Source organism: Podarcis cretensis (assembly GCF_951804945.1).
Source record: "Podarcis cretensis genome assembly, chromosome: 16".
Lineage (NCBI taxonomy): Eukaryota > Metazoa > Chordata > Lepidosauria > Squamata > Lacertidae > Podarcis > Podarcis cretensis.
In genome coordinates, this window is record NC_137186.1 from 10,915,209 (window position 1) to 10,940,528 (window position 25,320).

At 46.9% G+C, this 25,320-nt stretch overlaps 1 protein-coding gene across 7 annotated transcripts in view; it reads right to left on the reverse strand.

Moving 5' to 3' along the window:
• Window positions 1-25,320, reverse strand: part of LOC307205568 (lysosomal acid glucosylceramidase-like) — a 49,458-nt gene that overhangs the window by 17,073 nt on the left and 7,065 nt on the right. The window contains exons 1-3 of one of the 7 annotated variants that reach the window (XM_079958122.1): window positions 20,777-21,118; window positions 5,182-5,284; window positions 1,711-1,902 (exon numbers count right to left, since the gene is read on the reverse strand). In XM_079958122.1, the coding sequence (XP_079814248.1) occupies window positions 1,711-1,902; window positions 5,182-5,284; window positions 20,777-20,878 (397 nt within the window). In that variant the 5' untranslated portion in view covers window positions 20,879-21,118. Of the gene's footprint in view, window positions 1-1,710; window positions 1,903-5,181; window positions 5,285-15,344; window positions 15,366-18,624; window positions 18,880-19,960; window positions 20,176-20,219; window positions 20,239-20,314; window positions 20,650-20,776; window positions 21,119-25,320 lie in introns of those variants that run through there. The other 6 variants (XM_079958127.1, XM_079958128.1, XM_079958123.1 and 3 more) reach the window with 6 other exon arrangements.

Consider the following 25,320-nt stretch of genomic DNA (forward strand, 5'->3'; position numbering starts at 1 on the left):
TCAAAAGCACACCAGTGCAAGTAGATAAATAGGTACCGCTCCGGCGGGAAGGTAAATGGCGTTTCCATGCGCTGCTCTGGTTTGCCAGAAGAGACTTAGTCATGCTGACCACATGACCCGGAAGCTGTACGCCGGCTCCCTCAGCCAATAAAGCAAGATGAGCGCCGCAACCCCAGAGTCTGTCATGACTGGACCTAATGGTCAGCGTTCCTTTACCTTTTAATCCCAAAGCCATCTTGGCTCTCTTAAAAAATGACCCAAGATTATTTCTCTGCAGTAGAAACATTTCCCAGTGGTTCTTTTCACTTGCAAAATCCTTCCAAGTTCCTGAGCATGGATGGACTTCTCGCATGAATAGAGGAGCTCTGAGACAATTCAAGAACTAAGCTGTATTTACCATTTCAAAAGAATGGCCCAAACTGGCCAGGATGGGCCAGTCAGCAAGAATTATCAGGTATCTTGACAAAGAGGACACAAGCCACACTCTCTGTTGTAGACGTGCTTGTAGGTGGTCTTTGGCTAAGGGGCTGGGCAATTTCTGAAGCCCTTAAAAATGGTCACACATCCTTGTTCTCTTGCAAGGTGGGGGCGACTCTGTTGCAACAGAAAAATAAACATCTTCCTTGCTTTGACTGGTTCCTGCCTCCACTCATTCTCCTCTGACCAATAATGAACTTAAAGAGTTTGGCTGTCAAAGCCAACCCCAAAATCTTCTTATATCGATCTATATTTATTGACAGCGTTTGTACCCTGCTCCAAAAAAAGGCTTAAAGGTAAAGGGACCCCTGACCATTAGGTCAAGTCGCGGACGACTCTGGGGTTGCGGCGCTCATCTCACTTTATTGGCCGAGGGAGCCAGGGAACAGCTTCCGGGTCATGTGGCCAGCATGACTAAGCCGCTTCTGGCGAACCAGAGCAGCGCACGCAAACGCCGTTTACCTTCCCTCCAGAGTGGTACCTATTTATCTAATTGCACTTTGACGTGCTTTCGAACTGCTAGGTTAGCAGGAGCAGGGACTGAGCAACAGGAGCTCACCCTGTTGCGGGGATTCGAACCGCCGACCTTCTGATCGGCAAGTCCTAGGCTCTATGGTTTAACCCACAGTGCCACCCGCGTCCCTATGCATGAAGAAATTAAATGCAATTTAAATAAAAACATGCAAGAAATTAAAGCATCACAGTCCTTGTCTGCAGGCTTACAGTCTAAGAAAACATGACATGCAAGGAGGACGGGACAACAAGGGAAGAAAGTACAGTGGTACCTCAGGTTAAGTACTTAATTCGTTCTGGAGGTCCATACTTAACCTGAAACTGTTCTTAACCTGAAGCACCACTTTAGCTAATTGGGCCTCCCGCCGCCGCCACATGATTTCTGTTCTCATCCTGAGGTAAAGTTCTTAACCTGAGGTAATATTTGTGGGTTAGCGGAGTCTGTAACCTGAAGCGTATGTAACCTGAGGTACCACTGTAGGAAATTAAATCGGGCACCAGTTATTAGGCATTTATAATGACCAGCTGGCACAGCTCAGGGACAAGAAGTACCTGATGGAGCTGGGCTTTGGGGATAGCTGATGAGCCTCAGTTCCCATCTCTCTTGCTGAAGCAGTCTGGTGGCACAGCTACTCCCAGGCAACAACGGAGGAAGAGAAAGCCTGATGGAGCGGCAGGTTTCTTCCTCCAACCCACCTGTTTAGAGAAGGCCCTCCTTACCTGAGCGTTTCCGGTTTGCCAAAAGCTTCCCTATGCTTCGCTCCAGGCGCTTGCCAGCCTTGCTGCTCAGGTACTTGACGAAGGTGCCCTCGGGCGGGAGGGAGAGGGGGCCCATCATGTCGCAGTAAGTTGCGTTGCAGACGCACACCATGGCACCAGGGCCGACATGCTTGGGCGCGCAAGGGGAGCTCGCTAGGTGAGAGATGGAAAAGACACAAAGCTGAGCAGGAGGAGGGAAATGGCTCCTTTCAGAGGGGGTGCTCTGCACATGCTCTGAGGTGGCCTTCCCTAACATTGTTGTTGTTGTTGTTCAAATTTAACAACCAATAACTGTTTTCAGACCCTCCAAGTGTCCCTATTTTCCAGGGACAGACCTGGATTTACAGAAGCCGTCCATTTCTGTTTTGATCCCGGAATCTCCCCCTTTTCCTTAGGTAAAGGGACCCCTGACCATTAGGTCCAGTCGTGACTGACTCTGGGGTTGCGGCCCTCATCTCGCTTTACTGGCCGAGGGAGCCGGTGTACAGCTTCCGGGTCATGCGGCCAGCATGACTAAGCCAGAGCAGCGCATGGAAACGCCGTTTACCTTCCCGCCGGAGCAGTACCTATTTATCTACTTGCACTTTGACGTGCTTTCGAACTGCTAGGTTGGCAGGAGCAGGGACTGAGCAACGGGAGCTCACCCCTTTGAGGGGATTCAAACCGCTGACCTTCTGATCTGTTGTGTTTTTGCTTTTAAATTGTGCCCTGGGCTCCCTTGGGGAGGAAGGGCGAAGTATTACCGTATTTCAATAAATTACAAAATTGCGGTTTCTCTTTTTCCCAGTCTTAAGTTCAGCTCACCACATTTTCGTGCCAGACTGCGATTCTTCAAGAATCCGCCCTCACAAGAATCCGTCATCACTTTCGCATGTTTCTTAATACACAGTTCTGTGCATATAATCTTGCTTAACAGCACAGACATGTTTGTGGCAAGCGGCCCTAATTTAATGCATTTCTGCATCTTGTTTTCACTAATAAATGCTTTGCGTTGCGCATTTCCCCCATATCATAATGAAAACATCAAACAGCACTTCAGGCAAGTTTGATCTGGGTTTGGGAAGGGTGCAGCTAATCATAAATTAGTTAATTGCCATTGCAGTTAATTGCTATAACTGCTGTAGGGACACCCACAGATCCCTCAACATTAGTATAAAAAATAATAATAATGGAGAAATTCTGGTTGTACACACTGGAAACATTAACACTACAAGGCCTCAACCTAGAGGACAGCACCAGTGTCCCTTAGCTTTCACCCCCTCCAACATTTCTCCAATGGAAATAGGGACATCCTTCAAAAACAACAAGTGTAATCAAATCAGAAACTGGGACTTCTGTAATTCCAGGACTGTCCCTGGGAAATCAGGACACTTGGAGGGTCTGTTATTTCCTGAACTGACGTTAATACAGGCGGAAAGGCAGGATGCTATTATTAATAATAATGGTAATAGAATAATAGAAAAGTTGAAAGGGACCCTGAGGGTCATCTATTCCAACCCCCTGCAGTGCAGGAATCTTGTGCCCAAGGTGGGCTCGAACCCACGACTTTGAGATTAAGAGTCCCATGCTTTTCCAACTGAGCTCTCCCCTCTGCTCTAGAGATGAGCAAAATAATAATAATAATAATAATAATAATAATAATAATAATAATAATAATAGTAATAATAATAATATATTTATACCCCGCCCATCTGGCTGAGTTTCCCCAGCCACTCTGGGCGGCTCCCAATCGAGTGTTAAAAACAATACAGCATTAAATATTAAAAACTTCCCTAAACAGGGCTGCCTTCAGATGTCTTTTAAAGATAAGATAGCTGCTTATTTCCTTCACATCTGAAGGGAGGGCGTTCCACAGAGAGGGCGCCACTGCTGAGAAGGCCCTCTGTCTGGTTCCCTGTAATCTCACTTCTCGCAACAAGGGAACCGCCAGAAGGCCCTCGGCGCTGGAACTCTGTGTACATTTATTGTCCTCTTTGGGGCTCTTTGTTGGCGCTGTTCAAACTGGATCAAGCCAAGGGGGCCCATCTAATCCAGAACCCTCTTCTCACAGGGCCCAACCTTATCCCTTCATGGGAACACTGCAAGTAAGGGCAGGGTGCAAGGGCATGTAATGGGGGAGACCGCTTCCCCAGCCAGACTCTTCCAGAGAAGAAGGAGGCAGCTCAGAATTACAACAGGGGTTTGAGGGAGGTCACAGCTCGGAGGAAGATGAGGGGGAAAGTTGGGAAATAATGGGAGAGGAGGAGGAGGAGGAGGAGGATCAGGCAGAGCCAGAGCAGCTGGCTGACACGTTAACACTAGAAAGCATTCCAGACCCACCATCTCCCAGAACCCGGCGAGCCTTAAAAGTAGGAGAGCAAAGGGCTCAGGAGCAAAGGGGCCTCAGCGCCACCCGTAGAAAGGATGACGAATTGGGATGTGGAAGAGAAGGGGAGGGGAGATTTACTCTGGGCAGCGCCATTATTCCAAGAGGCTGCATTTCCAACCCTCTCTCTCTAAATATTTTATTTTATTATTTATTTAAATAATACAGCAAAAACAGAACATCAACAGAAAGGGGGGGTGGGATGAAATTTAAAAAGAACAAAGAAACACAGTTCAAAAACACTGAAAACAAATGTACTTGTTGCATAGCACTCCCCACCCACCCGCGGCTTCCCTCTGCCACAATTCGACTTCTTTAAATCTCTATCTCCACATTTATCCTTGCATTCTCCAAATATATCGTTGTTTTTACCTCTTTTATCTCTTTTCTTTTCCAGCTCGTACATATACTTTACATTCTTATCCTAAACATATTAACACATCTTTCTTAAAACAATATTTTAACGTATACTCTATTCTTCGCCCTGTAAGATGCACCGGACCATAAGACGCACCTAGTTTTTGGAGGAGGTAAACAAGAAAAAAAATATTCTGAATCTCAGAAGCCAGAACAGCAAGAGGGATCGCTGCGCAGCGAAAGCAGTGATCCCTCTTGCTGTTCTGGCTTCTGGGATAGCTGCGCAGCCTGCATTCGCTCCATAAGACGAACACACATTTCCCCTTACTTTTTAGGAGGGAAAAAGTGAGTCTTATGGAGCAAAAAATACGGTAATCTTCTAAACATTCTCTCTCTCTGTAAATATTGAATAAAAGCAGATGCTAAGGACTTTTCCTTGTCTTAACCGTTCTTGGCAACCTGCCTTCCCAAGCTCCCATCAGCCCCGGTCGGAATGGCCAGTGGGCAGAGATGATGGGAGTTGTAGTTCAGCAGTGTCCTTGGACTCCGATTCCCATGAGCTTCAGCAGCAACTGGAGAGCACCAGTTTCCCCTCTCCCTGAAACAGAGGGCTGTTCTCTCTAGAGCTGCCCTTAGATGACCCAGCCCAGCAGCACTCTTGAATCCTTATGTCTCCCCTCCCTCACAGTACACTGGCCCTTTCCACTTACCTGTGGCATCTGCGACCACCTGAAGGAGGAAGAAGAGGAGGAGGAAAAGGCTGGCCCTCACAGTCCTCATGATGCTTTCGTCAAATATTGAGAGAAGTCGCACCTATGTGCAGAAGGGTTGAGACCTGCTTATCAGGAAATCACACACACACTGCACACACTTTGACGTAACCCAACAACTGCCTTGCAATGTGACAAGACCCAGCGCAAGATAGGGAGCATTTCCCAACCTATGTGCCACGTTGCCTTCTGCAAAACCTTCCAGGGGCCGTGTGCCGGTGGTGTGCGGTACCAAAGGAAAAGTTGGCGAGGCAAATAATGCCAGTCTTATCTTAGTACAGTCATACCTCAGGTTGAAGATATATACAATATACAATATCTTTATTGTCATTGTCCCATGCAGAACAATGAAATTGAAAAAAAGATGCTTCAGGTTGAGCGTTTTTGGGTTGCGCTCTGCGTTGACCCGGAAGTAACGGAACGTGTTACCTCTGGGTTTCGCCACTCGTGCATGTGCAGACGCTCAAAATGACGTCACGCACATGTGCAGAAGCGCCGAAACATGACCTGTGCATGCGCAGACGCTCAGACGTGGGTTGCATTCTGCTCTGGATGCGAACGGGGCTCCAGAACGGATCTCATTCGCATCCAGAGGTACCAGTGGTACCTCGGGTTACAGATGCTTCAGGTTACAGACGCTTCAGGTTACAGACTCCACTAACCCAGAAATAGTACCTCAGGTTAAGAACTTTACCTCAGGATGAGAACAGAAATCACGCATCAGCAGTGGGAGGCCCCTTTAGCTAAAGTGGTACCTCAGGTTAAGAACAGTTTCAGGTTAAGAACGGACCTCCAGAACGAATTAAGTTCTTAGCCAGAGGTACGACTGTATACAGTAGGCTAGTTTTGAGACGCACATTCAGACACCCGATTCTCTATCCTCTATCCATGAGGCATCGTGAGAGGTCAACAGAATAGAGTTGGAGGGACCCCGAGGGTCATCTAGTCCAACCCCTTGCAAGGCAGGAATCTCAGCTAAAGCATCCATGACAGAGGGCCATCTAACTGCTGCTTAACAACCTCCAAGGGTGGAGAATCCACCACCTTCTGAGGAAGACCGTTCCACTGTTGAACAGCTCTTACTGTCAGAAAGTTCTTCCTGATATTGAGTCGGAATCTTCTTTCTTGTAACTTGTAACTTTCTTGTAACTTTTTTTAGCGGCAGCTAAAAAAGCCAATGCAATTCTGGGCTGCATCAATAGGAGTATAGCATCTAGATCAAGGGAAGTAATAGTGCCACTGTATTCTGCTCTGGTCAGACCTCACCTGGAGTACTGTGTCCAGTTCTGGGCACCACAGTTCAAGAAGGACACGGACAAACTGGAACGTGTCCAGAGGAGGGCAACCAAAATGGTCAAAGGCCTGGAAACGATGCCTTATGAGGAACGGCTAAGGGAGCTGGGCATGTTTAGCCTGGAGAAGAGGAGGTTAAGGGGTGATATGATAGCCATGTTCAAATATATAAAAGGATGTCACATAGAGGAGGGAGAAAGGTTGTTTTCTGCTGCTCCAGAGAAGCGGACACGGAGCAATGGTTCCAAACTACGAGAAAGAAGATTCCACCTAAACATTAGGAAGAACTTCCTGACAGTAAGAGCTGTTTGACAGTGGAATTTGCTGCCAAGGTGTGTGGTGGAGTCTCCTTCTTTGGAGGTCTTTAAGCAGAGGCTTGACAACCATATGTCAGGAGTGCTCTGATGGGGTTTCCTGCTTGGTAGGGGGTTGGACTCGATGGCCCTTGTGGTCTCTTCCAACTCTATGATTCTATGAAGTCATTGGTTTGAGTGCTACGCGTCTGAGCAGGAGAAAACAAGCCTGCTTCATCTTGCACGTGAAAAACCCTTTAGATATTTGAAGATGGCTATCATATCTACTCTCTGGACTCAGCTCCATTAGTCAAGAAACACTCTGAATGCGTTATAAACATGCAACAGCAGATGGCACCGGAGAGCAAACAATTTTTCCATGTGATTTTTCCATAGGGTTTTTCTTTTTCTTTTGTTATGACTACATAATTTCTGACTTATTGATAGCATTCCCCCACCCCCATCTCCCGTGTGTAGATTGACTCTCAGTCTCCTCTTTTCCAGGCTAAACATACGCAGTTCCCCCAACTGTTCCTCATAAGGCTTGGTTTCCAGACCCTTGATCATCTTGGTTGCCCTCCTCTGCACATGTTCCGGATTGTCAACACCCTTCTTAAATTGTGGTGCCCAGAACAGGACACAATATTCTGGGTCAAGGACATGTTCTGGAGCAGGAGAAAACAAGCTTGCTCCATCTTCCACGTGACAGTCCTTGAGATATTTGAAGATGGCTATCATGTCCTCTTTTCCAGGCTAAACATGCACATGTTCCGGATTGTCAACACCCTTCTTAAATTGTGGTGCCCAGAACGGGACACAATATTCTGGGTCAAGGACATGTTCCAGCCAGGGAAAACAGGACTGGTTAGGGGTATATATGCTGTGATGAGAGGGGTCATGGCTAGTAGGGAGAGAGTCCTAGAGAAATGCATCTGGCCTCCCGGCCCGAGGTTCCCCATCCCTGTGTTGGACTATGATCTGGGAGAGCAGGGTTCAAATCCCCACTCAGCCATGAAACTCACTGGGTGACCTTTGGCTCAGGCACCATCTGTTAGCCTTACCTACCTTGAGATGCTTGGAAGATACAGGTAGTATATACATGTAATATATAGATAAATAAAGAATATATTGTTTTGATTTTTTTTCTGGTTTTTACATTTTTTGTTACCTGTATGTCTTTACAAGAAATGTTCAGGGTTTTTTGTTTCTGTTTTGTGTGTGGGGGGGGGGTGTTTGTGTGTGCGCACTAATGCAGTTGGGAGGCTCCCGATCCCCAGCTGAGCCAGCTACACACACACACACACACACACACACACACACACACACACACACACTACACCAGTGCGGTGTAGTGGTTCAGAGCAGTAGATTTGTAATCTGGTGAACCGGGTTCGCGTCTCCGCTCCTCCACATGCAGCTGCTGGGTGACCTTGGGCCAGTCACACTTCTTTGAAGTCTCTCAGCCTCACTCACCTCACAGAGGGTTTGTTGTGGAGGAGGAAGGGAAAGGAGAATGTTAGCCGCTTTGAGACTCCTTAGGGTAGTGATAAAGCGGGATATCTAATCCAAACTCTTCTTCTCTTTTTTGCTCTTCCAAATATGGCAACCCTGAGTAACGGAGGGGAGGGGAGCTTTACTCTGTGCAACCTTAGATTGAGAGTCAGATGCTTTTTCTAAGTCTTGTTGTATTCCGGTTGAAATAAAAGAACTGAAAAGTGCTCTCTCTCTCTCTCTCTCTCTCCGTTTCTGATTTCCTGGGCGGTTAGCCAGGAGCCATCGACAACATGACATGCTGCCATCCTCTGGGCCAAAGCTGCAGCCCAAACATCGACCTGGGATGAACCTATTGTACTTGTACAGTGGTGCCTCGCAAGACGAAATTAATCCGTTCCGTAAGGCTCTTCGTATAGCGGTTTTTTCGTCTTGTGAAGCAAGCCCATTGACAGTTTAGCGGATTAGCGCTATTAGCGGTTTAGTGGCTTTTAGCGGATCAGCTGATAAGCGGCTTAGGGCTTAGGAAAAGGGGAAAAAAGGGGGGGGGAAACCCCGCAGGAACTCGCAAGACATTTTCGTCTTGCGAAGCAAGCCCATAGGTTTTCCGTCTTGCGAGGCGTTCGTCTTGCGGGGCACCACTGTACTTTGTACAATTTATTAAGTACAATCAAACCTCGGTTCCTGGACGGCTCCGTTTTGGAACATTTCGGCTCCCAAACGCCGAAAACCCGGAAGTAAATGCTATGGTTTTCGAACGTTTTTCGGAAGTCGAACGTCTGACGCGACTTCCGCTTGAGTGCAGGAAGCTCTTGCAACCAATTGGAGCTGTGCCTCGGTTGTCAAACATTTCGGAAGCCAAACTGGCTTCTGGAATGGATTACGTTCAACAACCGAGGTTTGAAGTATAACACTTCTGGCAGGCAGAAATGATGGAGTGGATTTCAAGCGCTTTAGGCAGTCCCCTTCTTCTTCTTCCCATTGTAATAGGAATTTTATGGTCTTAGATACTGGTATATGGTAATGTTCATAAGTGTACCAACCAAGCACATACATAGATCAGCACAGGAAGGCCAACCTGGAACCATTTTGATTCCTAAACTGACCAAATCTTTTCTCTGCAAGGTCAAAATGGAAAAGCCTCCCCATTGTCTTTTCCTTCACAAATCCTGTCTGTGTTTGAATAGGGTGTGAGCCTGTGACCTAGTCCAGGAACTAAGTATTTATCAAAACAAAATAAAAAAATTCCTTCCAGTAGCACCTTAAAGACCAACTAAGTTAGTTCTAGGTATGAGCTTTCGTGTGCATGCACACTTCTTCAGATACTTCTTCAGTATTTATCATTACAAAAGACTGGCCAGGCTCCCCAGGCAATCCAATCAAGTAACCTGCCAGACAGGTGATAAACAAGGACAAGAGATAAACAACATTTAAATTTCTGCTTAGACCGCCTTTTCTGTGATGTAGGTATGATGTATCTGAGGGGTGGTCTTAGGTTACACCCCTTCTGTGATGTATGTATGATGTTTCTGGGGGTGGTCTTGATCTACAGGGTGGCAATTTCAAAAGTCGTTATAAGGCCTTGCACACCATTTTTCTGGGTCCTCCTCCTTTCCTGCATGTGAGGGGAGCACCCTGTTGCAACAGATCAGTAAAGATCAAGCTTACTAGCTGCTTTGCTTCTCAATATTCTCTGGTTGGTCTCTGTTATTTTCTCCTACCAAGAGGGAACCTATGTAAGGACTCTATATGGGCTCTTGGATACCCCATAAGGGAAAAGGAGCCCAGGACCTCCATACACATAATAATAATAATAATAATAATAATAATAATAATAATAATAATAATTTTATTTATATCTCGCCCTCCCCAGCCGAAGCCGGGCTCAGGGCGGCTAACAACAATAAAATAGTGCAACATTCTAAAACATTTCATTATAAAAATTAATTAAAATCAAATTGATGGCAACCATTAAGCTAAAGTTCTGTGAGGATTGCCAAAGGAGGGAGTCAGGCTGTGCCCTGGCCAAAGGCCTGGTGGAACAGCTCTGTCTTGCAGGCCCTGCGGAAAGATGTCAAGTCCTGCAGGGCCCTTGTCTCTTGTGACAGAGCGTTCCACCAGATTGGAGCCGCAGCCAAAAAAGCCCTGGCTCTAGTTGAGGCCAGCCTAACCTCTCTGTGGCCTGGGACCTTCAGGATGTTTTTATTTGAAGACCATAAGTTCCTCTGTGGGACATACCAGGAGAGGTGGTCCCGTAGGTACGAGGGTCCTAGGCCATATAGGGCTTTAAAGGTTAAAACCAGCACCTTAAACCTGATCCTGTACCCCACTGGGAGCCAGTGCAGCTGATATAGCACCGGGTGAATGCGATCTTGCAGCAAGGACCCCGTAAGGAGTCTCGCCGCGGCATTCTGCACCCGCTGGAGTTTCTGGGTCAGTCTCAAGGGCAGTCCCACATAGAGCGAGTTACAATAATCCAGTCTGGAGGTGACCGTCGCGTGGATCACAGTGGCTAGGTCAGGGCGAGAGAGATAAGGAGCCAACTGCTTAGCTTGGCGGAGATGGAAAAATGCCACCTTTGTTATAGCTGTAATCTGCGCCTCCATGGAGAGGGAGGTATCAAAGATTACACCCAAACTCTTAATGGACGGTGCTGGCACTAATTGCACCCCCGCAAGAGATGGGAGTTGCCCCCCCCCCCAATCCTATATTGTCCAAGCCAGGACTAGCCAAGACTGCTCCCTGGAGAGGTTATTTTGGTGCTGCTAATGCAGCAAAAACAGCACAGGAGGCAGCAATTATGAGTTACCGGTCTCTGCAGCCACAGCAGGTGCTGTGATTCTCAGGCAGTTTGACTTCACGCCCCCGGAGGCACATTCCATGATTTCTCGATACAGACAGATGCCAGCAACAGACATTCTGCAGCAATTTGCAACTTTTATATTTTAAAAAATCCTCATGGAAATCTACCAGCATTTCGGAGCCTGATGGATTGTGCCATCATGGTCCAAAACATATTTAGCCTTTCTCAATGTTAAACCTTCATTCCACTACACAGCCATTCAATTTCAGTGTCCATTAAACCAATTATACTTAACAATACTGAAATGATGTACACTGAAATATATAGTGCTAACATGGTTTCCCCCCCCCCCTTCCACTAGTTTTCTAAGGGACTCTAAGCTCCTAAATGATTACCTGTTGATTGTTTTCTGTTACTCTAAACTGAGTGTAACCTTTGATCATGTGACAAAGGCACGGAGTTGCAAATCCTCATCTTGAAAGGGTGGTGGCTGTTTGTCATTCTCTGAAAGCCACAGAGAACAAAAGGATGTGATAATAATGGCTCTCCAAGAGGGACATAGCCTTAGGAAGCCTAAAGCAGATTGGAATGAGAGAGACACTGTTTGGATTTCTGGAGCGATCTTTTATTTCTAAGATGCTGAGCCTGTGCTGGACTTTGCATAAGACCTTGTGATATTTGGGATGTATACTGTATTTTGACATTTGCTGTATTTACTGTTTTTTGAAGGGTTCTGCAAGTAGACTTTGAATAAAACTTTTATGGCTCTGGACAATGATGACTTCCAAAAGGAGCCAGTTCTTATGCACCACCCAGTCGCTTCAAATCACACAATATTAATATCCGCACTAGGCCTTCGGTCTGTCACTTCAGAGGTACACAGCCTTCGAACATGAAAGGTCCACTGAGTTATAGGTAAAGGGTAAAGGGACCCCTGACCATTAGGTCCAGTCATGAGCAACTCTGGGGTTGTGGCGCTCATCTCGCTTTATTGGCCGAGGGAGCCGGCGTACAGCTTCTGGGTCATGTGGCCAGCAGGACTAAGCCGCTTCTGGTGAACCAGAGCAGTGCACGGAAACGCCGGAGCGGTGCCTATTTATCTACTTGCACTTTGATGTGCTTTCAAACTGCTAGGTTGGCAGGAGCAGGGACCGAGCAACAGGAGCTCACCCCGTCACAGGGACCTTCTGATTGGCAAGTCCCAGGCTCTGTGGTTTAACCCACAGCGCCACCCACGTCCCTTCCACTGAGCTATCCCTCATGGCTACTACCTGTTGGTAGATTATTCTGTTGTTTAGTTGTTTAGTTGTGTCCGACTCTTTGTGACCCCCTGGACCAGAGCATGCCAGGCCTCACTCTGCCTCCAGCAGTTTGGTCAAACTCATGTTTATAGCTTCGAGAACACTGTCCCACCATCTTGTCCTCTGTCGTGCCCTTCTCCTTGTGCCCTCCATCTTCCCCAACATCAGGGTCTTTTCCAGGGAGTCTTCTCTTCTCATGAGGTGGCCAAAGTATTGGAGCCTCAGCTTCACGATCTGTCCTTCCAGTGAGCACTCAGGGCTGATTTCCTTAAGAATGGATAGGTTTGATCTTCTTGCAGTCCATGGGACTCTCAAGAGTCTCCTCCAGGTAGATTATTCCACCTCCACATTTTTGTCTCGTCCTCCGCCCCGCACCCCTTAAACCCATCTGCCTCAGGGGCTATCCTAAGCATCTTGTGATCATCATGTTGACATTGGCCACAGGACCAAGCCACATATCTGAGACAAAAACGAGCATGGAAGCTGCCCATACGTGGTGAGAACAAGCCTTTCTAGACCTTCATATACTTTTGCTTCTGCTAAAGAGGCCTCTTCTTGAGGAATCTGCTGTCCCAAAGAGATAAGTTTCGATCTAAGAAGACATACACTAAAAGTTACTAGCCCTCATGAGTGCATGTGTGTGGAAATCTTTCAACCCTGTGCCATGCGTTGAAAAGTGAGACAGCTGCAATTACGGTTTTCTGGAAGCCCCACAACCATCTAGAGAGATACTTGGTGACCTACAAGCTGTTCCCTGGGAATAGAAGAGTTCCACTGTTTCCTGTTGTGGGACCCTTCTGTCTCCGAGCTTGAGAGATAAGCTGCTGATTCACTTGATTCCTCTTGGCCTCAACCAGGAGGTTAGACTTCCTAAACTAGTTCTGTTTGGTGCCCAAGGCTTGTTTCTGTGCTGTTACTAATTTGCACATTATTCATAAGATTAGAAATGAAGAGGGAACGCACAAGCTGGCCGTGCGAGGGTGGGGTGTAATTTTTAAATGTGCTGTTGCGCATTAACCATAATTGCTGCGTTTGGAACTGCTTATGTGTGACACTTCCTCCAAAGAAGCCTGGGAGGTATAGTTTGTTGTTGTTGTTGTTTAGTCGTTTAGTCGTGTCCGACTCTTTGTGACCCCATGGACCAGGGCAGTCCTGTCTTCCACTGCCTCCTTTAAAGGTAAAGGTAAAGGAGCCCTGACGGTTAAGTCCAGTTGCGAACGACTCTGGGGTTGCAGCGCTCATCTCACTTTACTGGCCAAGGGAGCTGACGTTTGTCCGCAGACAGTTTTTCTGGGTCATGTAGCCAGCATGACTAAGCCGCTTCTGGTGAAACCAGAGCAGCGCATGGAAATGCCGTTTACCTTCCCGCCGGAGCAGTACCTATTTATCTACTTGCACTGGTGTCCTTTCGAACTGCTAGGTTGGCAGGAGCTGGGACTGTGTAATGGGAGCTCACCCCATCGCGGGGAATCGAATCGCTGACCTTCTGATCGGCAAGTCCAAGAGGCTAGTGGCTTAGACCACAGCACCACCAGCATCCCTATTGCCTCCTTTAAGGTAAAGGGAGCTCTGACCATTAGGTGCAGTCATGACCGACTCTGGTGTTGTGGCGCTCATCTCGTTTTATTGGCCAAGGGAGCCAGTGTACAGCTTCCGGGTCATGTGGCCAGCATGACTAAGCCGCTTCTGGCAAACCAGAGCAGCACACGGAAACGCCGTTTACCTTCCCTCCGGAGCGGTACCTATTTATCTACTTGCACTTTGACATGCTTTCGAACTGCTAGGTTGGCAGGAGCAGGGACTGAGCAACGGGAGCTCACCCCGTCGTGGGGATTCAAACCGCCAACCTTCTGATTGGCAAGTCCTAGGCTCTGTGGTTTAACCCACAGCGCCACCCGCGTCCCACCTATAATTCCTTCTGTGAGTACTCAGACCAGGAATGGGAGGTGCTTGGAGAAGGGAACTCTGCAGGGAAGGCTGAGGCGAAGGAGCAGCGAGCGATTATTATTATTATTATTCACCCCACCCATCTGACTGGCTTAGCCAGTCTGGGCGGCATTCAACATATATAAAAACCTAATAAAACATTAAACATTTTTTTAAAGAAAACCTTCCCTAAGATCTGCCTTCAGATGTCTTCTAAAAGTTGTAAAGTTACTTATCTCCTTGGCTCGGCGGGGTCACATAACTCCATACCCTCCAACATTTTTCCAGTGAAAATAAGGACGTCCTAAGGAAAAGTGGGACCACCCAGAATCAAATCAGAAACCGGGATGGCTTCTGTAAATCCCTGGGAAATAGGGACACTTGGAGTGCCTACCAACCTGGATGGCTTTTTAAAAGAGAACTGGACAAATGCATGGAGGAGATAGAGTTGCCATATGTCTTCTTTTCCCAGGACACATCACTTTCTTTCACAGTTAGAGTCATTATAACGATTCATAGTTAAAATTAGAAGCTGGCAAATGTGTTCTCTCTTTTTTGCTCTTCAAAATATGGCAGGCCTTGCTGGAAGCCACAGGAGGGGAGAGTTAAGAGTGTTATAGAAATAGGGAGGGGGATTCCCCACCATAGAAATTAATAAATGCTCTGGTTTGGGGTTCTTTGTGATACGAAGGCAGAACGTAAGCTGCAAGGAGATTCCTGGGCTGCCTTACGCAAACCTGTCTGTCTGTGTGAGGGAAGGGCAGAGCTGCTAACATTACAATAGAGAGCCATCAATGGTCGCCCACAATCCTAGGTGTGACCAAAGACTGGAGATTTGAAAGGTCAAGAGGCCCATTGGTTTAGACCACAGCACCACCCGCGACAGACCCTGGGAGCGTGTCTGGAACCCCCCTGGACTTGCAGAGAGGGAGGGCAGAACATGACTTTTATAACAGTAGCATTGCAGAGTTGGAGATGACACACAGAGAAGATAACCTGCATTCCATTTTTCTGCCATTCTTCTGGGCCCGAAACAAAAAATGTCGGGATCTCCGCTCGGCCAAGCTGATAAAGCTCATTTTCCTCCAGCCGAGTCCTTCGGAATCGCCTCCCGACGATAATTAATGACCTGAGCCTTCGATGAGGCCTCAGGCACATTCCCGTTCAGAGGAGTTTCCAGCACAGGGAAGTGATGGAATTTATGGCTACATGACTAAAGAGTTTTATTTCTCGCTACGCAGACAGCAGAGAAAAATACATCCTCTCTCTATGGAAGCAGAGAGCAACTGAACAACAAAGGAACGAAGGAACAGGAAACCACTAACATCACATCCGTCTCCCATAAGACTTCCAACAGTATGGAATATGTGGAATGTAAACAGAGCCTTGTGACTCAGCTGCTCAGTGGCAAAACAGAAACTAACAGACCCTGAGGTTCCAGGAGTTGCTCTTATGCTCAGATACTGGTTGCTGCCTTCCCACAGCCACCAGGCAGGCCTCTGTGAGAGCAAGGTGTGTGACTAAGATGGACCATTTGCCTAATCCAGCAGCCTTCGCTCATTATCATCTCCATGATCTGCTCCTGATGCAGCATGGAATGGCTACATCACAACCACCACCACCACCACAACAACACACTAACACACCCAGAGGTTGTGCATCTCATCTCTCCGTCTTCCCCTGTTCTAGATCAGAAATTATTGTCAATGTATCAAACCCAGTCAACACAATGCATTCATCGTGGACACAATGGCTTGATGCATATTTTATAATTCCTCATAGTACCGTATTTTTTGCTCTATAAGACAAACTTTTCACCTCCTAAAAAGTAAGGGGAAATGTGTGTGCATCTTATGGAGCGAATGCAGGCTGCGCAGCTATCCCAGAAGCCAGAACAGCAAGAGGGATTGCTGCTTTCACTGCGCAGCGATCCCTCTTGCTGTTCTGGCTTCTGAGATTCAGAATATTTTTTTCTTGTTTTCCTCCTCCAAAAACTAGGTGCGTCTTGTGGTCTGGTGCGTCTTATAGAGCGAAAAATATGGGTAATCCCACCTGACCCCACACTCTGAATATTTGCACTCCTACAGCCTGCCTTAGGGGGAGTTTGAGGACAGCCACTCCTTGCTTTTGGGGCCAGGGAATCAAACTTTGAAATGAGCCTGGGTCATGCTTTCCTCAGGCTTGCCTTGGCAATTCCTGTTCCTCCTTTCCTAGGTTCAAAAGGCAGGCTGCCTCCTACATGGAGCGTTTGGTGTGGGTGTGGAAATGGAACGGAGTATCTTGGGAAAGGGCATGGCCGGCTGGAATCCAGAACCTGAGCTCGGCAGTCAATTAGGACTAATGGGGCTCTTGCTCCACCAACCCTTCTTGCTTGCAACCGGTTCAGAGGCACTGCCTCTCTGCTGAACTCCGGAAGGAGAGGGCAAACGCGGACAAAAACGATGGATTCTCTGCCTTCTGACTCAGCAGCCGCAACAGGCATTAACTAATCATCTCCCCACATTGCGATATTTTGCAACAGGCCAGATTGCTTAATTCAGTGATGGCTAAACTTGGCCCTTCAGCTGTTTTAGGACTACAACTCCCATCATCCCTAGCTAACAGGACCAGTGGTCAGGGATGATGGGAACTGTAGTCCCAAAACAGCTGGAGGGGCGAGTTTGGCCATCGCTGGCTTAATTAATCACTTTGTTTGCACAGAAATGGGGGCTTTGCGTAGGCCATGTGGTGCTCCCATTTACCCCAAGTGCCAGAGAGCAGGTGGGTGGCATAGAAGACCCAAAGGGGTCTCCATCGAGTGCAGAGGGTCCCAAACTTATTTGGCCTACAGCCCCCTTTCCAGAAAAAAAAATACTCAGCCTTTGTCCGCCCCCGCCCCCCTAGATATCTACTTTCTTTAAGCAAACAAACAGAAAGATGCAGTGACAAATTTGCATTGTATTTTTGTCAGCAGCATTCTTAAATCACCGCAATTAGCTATTTACAATTGGTGTACACACACACACACACACACAGTGGTACCTCAGGTTACAGACGCTTCAGGTTACAGACGCTTCAGGTTACAGACTCCGCTAACCCAGAAATAATACCTTTGGTTAAGAACTTTACCTCAGGATGAGAACAGAAATCGTGTGGTGGCGGCACGTCGGTAGTGGGAGGCCCCATTAGCAAAAGTGGTACCTCAGGTTATGAACAGTTTCAGGTTAAGAACGGACTTCCGGAATGAATTAAGTTCTTAACCCAAGGTACCACTCTGTGTGTGTGTGTGTGTGTGTGTGTGTGTGTGTGTGTGTGTGTGTACACACATATATATAGTTGTATTTTGAGTGTCTATGTGGAAAATAATCACTACGACTTTAACTCCATGTTACATTGGGCGCCATTACGCAACACATCAAACACGTACAAACCCTTCTCAAATTATTCTTCCCTTCTTTCTCTATGCTTTTGCCACCCCCTTTTTTTTATTTAATGCCCCCCATTTAACCCAAGGCTACTACACCCCCCCCCCGATCATTTCAGTGCCCCCCAGGGGAGGTATATGCTTTTTTGAAAGCCCCATAAATAGAGCACAGGAGCCAACAGACCTTCACTCGCTTGTGTCCCTCGGCACCAGGCACTCAGAGGTAGGCTGGCACTGAGCATGGATCCCATTTTTCCCCCTCATGGCAGCCTGCTAAATGTCTGGCAGCCCGGCAATACACCCCACAAGCTTCCCACCCACTACAACCAAGCATATATTTTTAAAGGAAATAAACTTGGGATCTGAGGAATCAGAATATGCAGTCTGACTAGTGAACCGGCCACCAGAAGATGTCTGGTTAAAGGCTTAAAATGCACTTCCAACTTGCCTGCCCCATAAGATTTATGTAATCTCTGTCCTGTAAGTATGCCAACTTCAGAGAAAACTGAACCCACAAAAGCCTGATCCTTATTTGCCTTCCTTAAACACTTCTCAAGCTGAGCTGCTGGGTGTGACCCACTTGCAGTGAATTTGGATGTGGTTTCTAATAAAAGAAAGGTATAATCAATCCATTTCTGCAGCTGCCCCTCCCTGCCCCCCCCAGCTACGCCTATGGCCCCAAACAAACATTTCCTCCCTCCCCTTTATACACTCCCCATGCTGTGAAGATTTGGGCTCAGCTGCCAGGGGAATAATAGCACCTTTCCTGTTGGTTCGTCCAAGTCTTAAAAGTTCTTTCTTTTGGTCCGGGATTCTTTAACAGTTGGGATGAAGCAGCAACAGGCTATTGTTTAAGGGTTCAGCCAAACTTACCTATTGCCCTGCGCTTTCTAAACACAGGCTAGATGGCTCGGTTGGTTAAAGTGTGGTGCTGATCACGCCAAGGTTGCAGGTTCGATCCCCGTAAGAGAGAGCTGCATATTGCTGGGGTTGGACTAGATTGTCCTCAGGGTCCTTCACAACTCTATGAGTCTAGGTCTGTGCTTTAAAGCTCCCTGTCCAACCTCTTTTCTTCTTCTTCTCTCTCGCTCTGCTGCTTTCTCCTGGAAAACTTGTTCTTTAATGCTGAATCAAGACAAACAGCAACTTAGTTTCCATGCATTGTCGTTTGCTCCAATTCAGCAGTAAAGAATGAGTTTTGTGGGGGAAGCACGAGGGCAAAAACAAAATGTGTCAGAGGTGTGTCAGAGCTTTAAAGCTCAGGCCCGGCCCAGAAACATGACACAAAAGGAAGCCATTAATCTCCATGACAGAACTTTAAATCTCCATGATGGAACTTTAATAGGCACTCTAAATATTTCAGTTTTATTAGACAGTGTTGTCCTGCCATAACCTGCTCTGCTCGGGCCAAGCCAACAGATGGATAACATATACAGTCATACATCGGGATGAAGTAGCTTCGCGTTACTTCTGGGTTTCGCCGCTCACGCATGCGCAGATGCTCAAAATGATGTCACGCGCATGCGCAGAAGCAGCGAATCGCGCACACGCGCAGACGCAGGTTGTGTTTGCTTCAGGATGCGAACGGGGCTCCGGAATGGATCCCATTCGCATGCAGAGGTACCACTGTACTCTGGAAGCTTTTAGAGCAAATGAAGCGCAGAGACCATGATCGGTGTGTGGATACTATATTTTTCCATATATAAGATGCCCCCATGTTGAAGACGACCCCCTTTTTCAAAAACCCCAAATTAAGAAATTAAGTTGTTTAGCTTTTTTGGAGGGTGGGTTTAGAGGACACTTCCACCAATCGCTCACCTACCTGCCTGCCACTGCTGATTGCTTGCCACAGCCACTGCCGATCGCACACCTCGCCGCAGCCACCAATTGTCTGCCCGCTCGCCGCCACGAAATGCCCGTCCGCCCACTTGCCACAGCCACCAATCGCCTGCCCAATCGCCGCTGCCATTCTCCTGCTTGCTGCTGCCATTAATCACACGTCCCCCCTTTGCATTCACTATCAGTGTATAAGACGACACCCAATTTTTGCCTAATTTTTTTTAATAGCAAAAAGCATTGTCTTAGACACGGAAAAATACAGTAACTACCAGCAGTGCTTTTTATTCAGCTGGAGCGTAGTTCCGGCCCCTCTCAGGTGGGCACCATTGCAGCCTGGCACTTCCTCTGCCTGCTACTTGCCTTTACGTACTTCTGAGAAGCCCAAAACAAACATCTTGAGTCAGCATGGAAGCTGGCCAGCATGTGTGAGTCTGCACTTGTTTACTATGACTCCACCTAGGTCCTAGCTGTATCTAGCCACAACTGAGCTATGGACTGGGGCCAATTATTATTTTTTCAGTCCATCTCCCGTATAGCAGCAGTAGGCTTTAAGCTCTCCAGCCAGGCCTCTAGCGTTGCATGTGGACATGTTTCCACGAGGGCCCTTCTGAGATGCCCTAGCCGTCTACCTGAATCTCAGAGAATGAGGGAGGCGGGGTGCATTTATTTGACCGGTACCAGAACCAGGGCTGGCCCCGAAACCAGCTAGGGAGACAGCTTGTACCTCTGTGGGCAATGGATGCGGCTGTTGCCAAACTGGCCTCTGTTCAGGGCTGCCCCGAGTCGCCCGGCAACTAATGGTAACAACTTCATGGTGAGTTCCAGCACCTGTTTTCCTTGGGAAAAAGCACCGGCTAGCAGTACCAGGTTGGTTTCTGCAGGTCTGGGCGAATCTCAGGACCCAACAAGGCCTTTCATATGTTCATGATGTTAACGCTACTAGCCACAATTGCTCAGCCAACAGCCACAATAGCCTCCACCCAGAAAAGCAACCATTGCCACCTGCTACAGGGCTTCTCAGGAGAACCACATGAGACCAGGCCAGAGGGGTCTGTGGTCCAGTCCTGGAGGACTCACCTTCTCTTTCCAAACAGCCAGGAGGGGAACCTCCATTTATAAAGGCAGTCTACCTCCGTTTCATAAACGCTGATGTCAAAGAGCAGACGGTGACTATTTACTTCCTTACAGCAGCTTCACTCAACCTGGTGTTTTCCACACATGTGGTTGATCTGCAGCTCACGTCATTCCTGACTAGACAGGCTGGGGTTGGAAATCCAACATCATCCATTGTTATGTGTTGAAGTTCTCACCCTGGCCACCAGGGATATTGTGTATATAGTTTTCGCTCAGGTCCACGTCAGCTGATTTAGGTGGGAAACCCTGGGTTGTTGTTGTTACAATGTTCACCGAACAAACTGCACATGTAAAGCTGTATGGTGAATAGGGTCAATTAATATGTGATGGTGAGTCTTACGGGCGATATTGTTAACAGTGAAAAAGCTATGCCTGCGAACTTGTAAAATTGGAATCAATATGTTTATGTGCCTTGTTGTTGTTTAGTCGTTTAGTCATGTCCGACTCTTTGTGACCCCCTGGACCGGAGCACGCCGGGCACTCCTGCCTTCCTCCTGCCTCCCGCAGTTTGGTCAAACTCATGCTGGTAGCTTCGAGAACACTGTCCAACCATCTCGTCCTCTGTCGTCCCCTTCTCCTTTTGCCCTCCGTCTTTCCCAACATCAGGGTCTTTTCCAGGGAGTCTTCTCTTCTCATGAGGTGGCCAAAGTACTGGAGCCTCAGCTTCAGGATCTGTCCTTCCAGTGAGCACTCGGGGCTGATTTCCTTAAGAATGGATCGGTTTGATCTTCTTGCAGTCCATGGGACTCTCAAGAGTCTCCTCCAACACCATAATTCAAAAGCATCAATTCTTCGGCGATCAGCCGTCTTTGTGGGCCAGCTCTCACTTCCATACATCACTACTGGGAAAACCATAGCTTTAAATATATGGACCTTTGTTGGCAAGGTGATGTCTCTGCTTTTTAAGATGCTGTTATGCACCTTACTGAAACCAATAAGGATTTTGCTGTATGTAATGGAACTAATATGATTGTAACTAATGCCTTATCTCGGTGGGGAGGGGTGTTATGTATTGAAGTTCTCACCCTAGCCACCAGGAGTATTGTGCATATAGTTTTCACTCGGGTCCACGTCAGTTAATTTAGGCAGGAAACCCTGGGGTGTTGTTGTTACAATGTTGACAGCCGGCTGCCTATAAAAGCAGACCGGCTGAGCTGTTCAGTTCAGTTCAGTTCCAGCATACTTATAAAGAACTACTTGGAGAAATCTCTGTGTTGTCTGCTATGTCCACTCACTACTTAATATCTATGGAGAGCAGCCCATTTGGGAAACGCTAACTGGTGGTACTGTGGGTTAAACCACAGAGCCTAGGACTTGCTGATCAGAAGGTGAGCTCCCGTTGCTTGGTCCCTGCTCCTGCCAACCTAGCAGTTCGAAAGCATGTCAAAGTGCAATTAGATAAATAGGTACCGCTCCGGCGGGAAGGTAAACAGTGTTTTTGTGCGCTGCTCTGGTTTGCCAGAAGGGGCTTAGTCATACTGGCCACATGACCCTCGGCCAATAAAGCGAGATGAGCACTTCCGGAGGCGGCGCGAACGGCAATGGCGGTCCTCTTCCTTCTGTGAAGAGGAAGCTCCGTGGGAAACGGGTCGTCCGCTACGGCGAAGCGGAGACCCACGTCGGAAACCCACAGGCAGCAAAAGCCTGTGGTCTCGGGACCCGGCGGGCGCCAGAAGCAACCCCTGAAATGTTGAAGGAACCCCGTAAGGGGCTCCGGAGCGGGGAGGGGGTAGCGGCGCTGTGGGTCGTTTCGCAAGCTACGGAGTGAAGCCGCGTTGCTGCTGCCGGTGAGCGCTGACCTCTTTTCCTGAAACTTCTGATTTGGAAAAGCAACAATCCGTGAGTAAAGAGGACTTTACAAAATTTGAGACTAAAAATTATTGAATTTGGCTGAAAGCGGAGCGACGTAAAACAGGAAGTCCGTCTTCCGCTGTCACTGAACTTCAAAGTAAAGAGCTGGAGGAGTGGAGGCAAAGAAAGAATTTTTTAACCTAATCGATCTGAGCAATCGCTGAACTTTCTTGTAAGCAAAACAAGGACTTTAAGCACTTGATTTTATGCTCTTTACTTGCATCGTGATACCTTTCTTCTATCGGAAATATAATTTGAGTAAGAAACCCAGGTTCTGGAGCTGCCTGAGTAACTGAGCTGTCAGTCTGCAGATTTGGTTACTTTGAATTAAAAATTGCAACAATCTGAGGGAGTTTGGACTTGCTACTTTGAAGCATCATTTGAAATACCAGTTTGCACTGTTTGAAACAATGTGGCTGTTAATACTAACTCTGCTTAAAACCTGCTATTGAAGGTTCCTGGACTTTAAACTTGATTTTAGCAATTTTACCAGAATTGATCTCTTCCCTAAAGACATTTTAAGCTCCCCCTAGAGGATTCGGGATTTACAGCAGTGACATTATTTTACTTTCCTTTCCCGGCCTCCTGTTTGACTGTTACCATCTGGGCTGTTGTTTTCTCATGGGAACAACTCAGCTTCACCTTGACTTTTAGATAACTCTGGAATGAGTGGCGCAAGAAAAAAGGGACCAAAAACTAGACAAACAACTTTAACAACTTTAACCGCAGCCTCCCAGGCACGCAGATCATCTGTACCTACTCTGCCTTCAGAAGAAGAAGCTGCTTCTCGGCCACAAGCAGGGGAGGAGAAACTGAGCAATTACAACTGGAAGATATGGCCTCAGGAGCAACTGCTTCTATTTTAGAGAAAATCTACGAAAAATTGGAATCTTTGGACAAGAGAGTAGAATCTCTGGATAAGAAAGCTGATGAGCAAACAGCTAAAATTGATCAAAACACAGAATGTTTAAATAGATTAACTGGACAAGTATCACAGAACGTACAAGCAATTGGAGAACTGACGGAGGCCACGGCAGAAAATCGGAAATTGGCTGAGGATACTAGCCAAAGACTGGGAAATTTGGAACAAGAGGTAAGACCACTCAGCAAACAAGTAGGTGAACACCAGACCTACCTTTCCATGATAGAACTGCGGAACCGGGAGAGTAACCTTAGGATAAGGTCGATACCAGAAGCGGAAGAAGGCAACTTAGCTGAGTTCCTGACTAAAGAGTTTTCCAAGTTTTGGAATTTAGAGGAAAAGGACTTTAAAATCGTATCAGCCTTCAGGCTTGGAAGACTTGTAAAGAAAGAGAAGCCCAGAGACTGTTTGATAACATTGAGATCAAAGGAGGAAAGGGATAAGATTTTGGGCCTACACTACGGAAAGTCACTGGACATTTTGGACAGAAGAATTGAAATTTACAAGGACATCCCTAAACAACTGTTGGATCTTAGATCTGACTATCTTGAACTGGTCAAATTGTTGAGGAGCAACTCAATTATCTTCAGGTGGGAATTTCCCCAAGGAGTATCTTTCACTTTTAGAGGGAAGAAGGTTAAAATCAGAACATTGGAAGACAGAGATAAATTTTTGACTGCATACGGAGAGGACCTTCAAAAGGGAATTGAATTACCCTCTGGGCCTGGAGCACCAGCGGTACCTGCACCCTCGGAACCTGAAGATCCAGTGAACAAGACACCACCCCCAGGAAAATAATCAGACTAATTCAGGATGTCTCTGCAACTCTTGAGTTGGAATATAAATGGCTGTAACATCCCGGAAAAAAGGAGGAAAATTTTTCACATATTAAAAAAGGAACAATTGGATATCATTTGCCTACAAGAAACACATGTGACTAGGCTCCACAGAAAAGTGTTAATAAACAAAAGACTTGGCCAGGAATTTATATCTTCGGACAGAGTAAAGAAGAGAGGCATGGTGATATATGCAAAAGAGAGCCTGTCACCCAAATTCTTATTTAAAGATGAACATGGAAGAATTTTAGCAATTGAGATACAACATCAAGGAGAGAAGATTTTGTTATTAGGAATTTATGCACCAAATGAAGGGAAATCGGAATTTTACAAGAAGTTGCATGAGACAATGCTGGATTATCTGGACTATGACAACATCATTATGATGGGAGATATGAATGGGGTCGTATCAACTAACATGGATAAGTCACAAAGCCAAAATGTTACAAAGGACGGCAGACTACCAAAGACTTTTTTTGAAATGACAGACAATATGGACTTAATTGACATTTGGAGAACGAAGAACCCCTTGGGAAGAGAGGGAACATTTTTCTCTGAAGCCCAGCTGACTTGGACAAGAATCGACCAAATATGGATAACTAGAGGTCTGGCACCCAAGGTCAGAAAGGTGGAAATCTGACCAAAGACCTGCTCCGACCATAATGCAATGAAGATGGACATGACACTACTACCAACCGGCTCCTTTAGATGGAAGATGAATGACAATTTGTTTAGAGATCAGGAGATTGTTGAGAAGGCCCAAAAAGCCTTGAAGGACTATTTTGAGATAAACATGAACACTACGGTGGAAAAAAGAACTATCTGGGACGCAAGTAAGGCTGTAATGAGGGGGTTCTTGATACAACAGAATGCTGTAAAGAAAAGGATACAAAATGAGAGGAAAGACAAGATATTGGAGAAAATCAAAGAATTGGAGAAGAAGTTAAGATCAAATCCGAAGTCACAGCCAACCCTGAGAGAAATCAA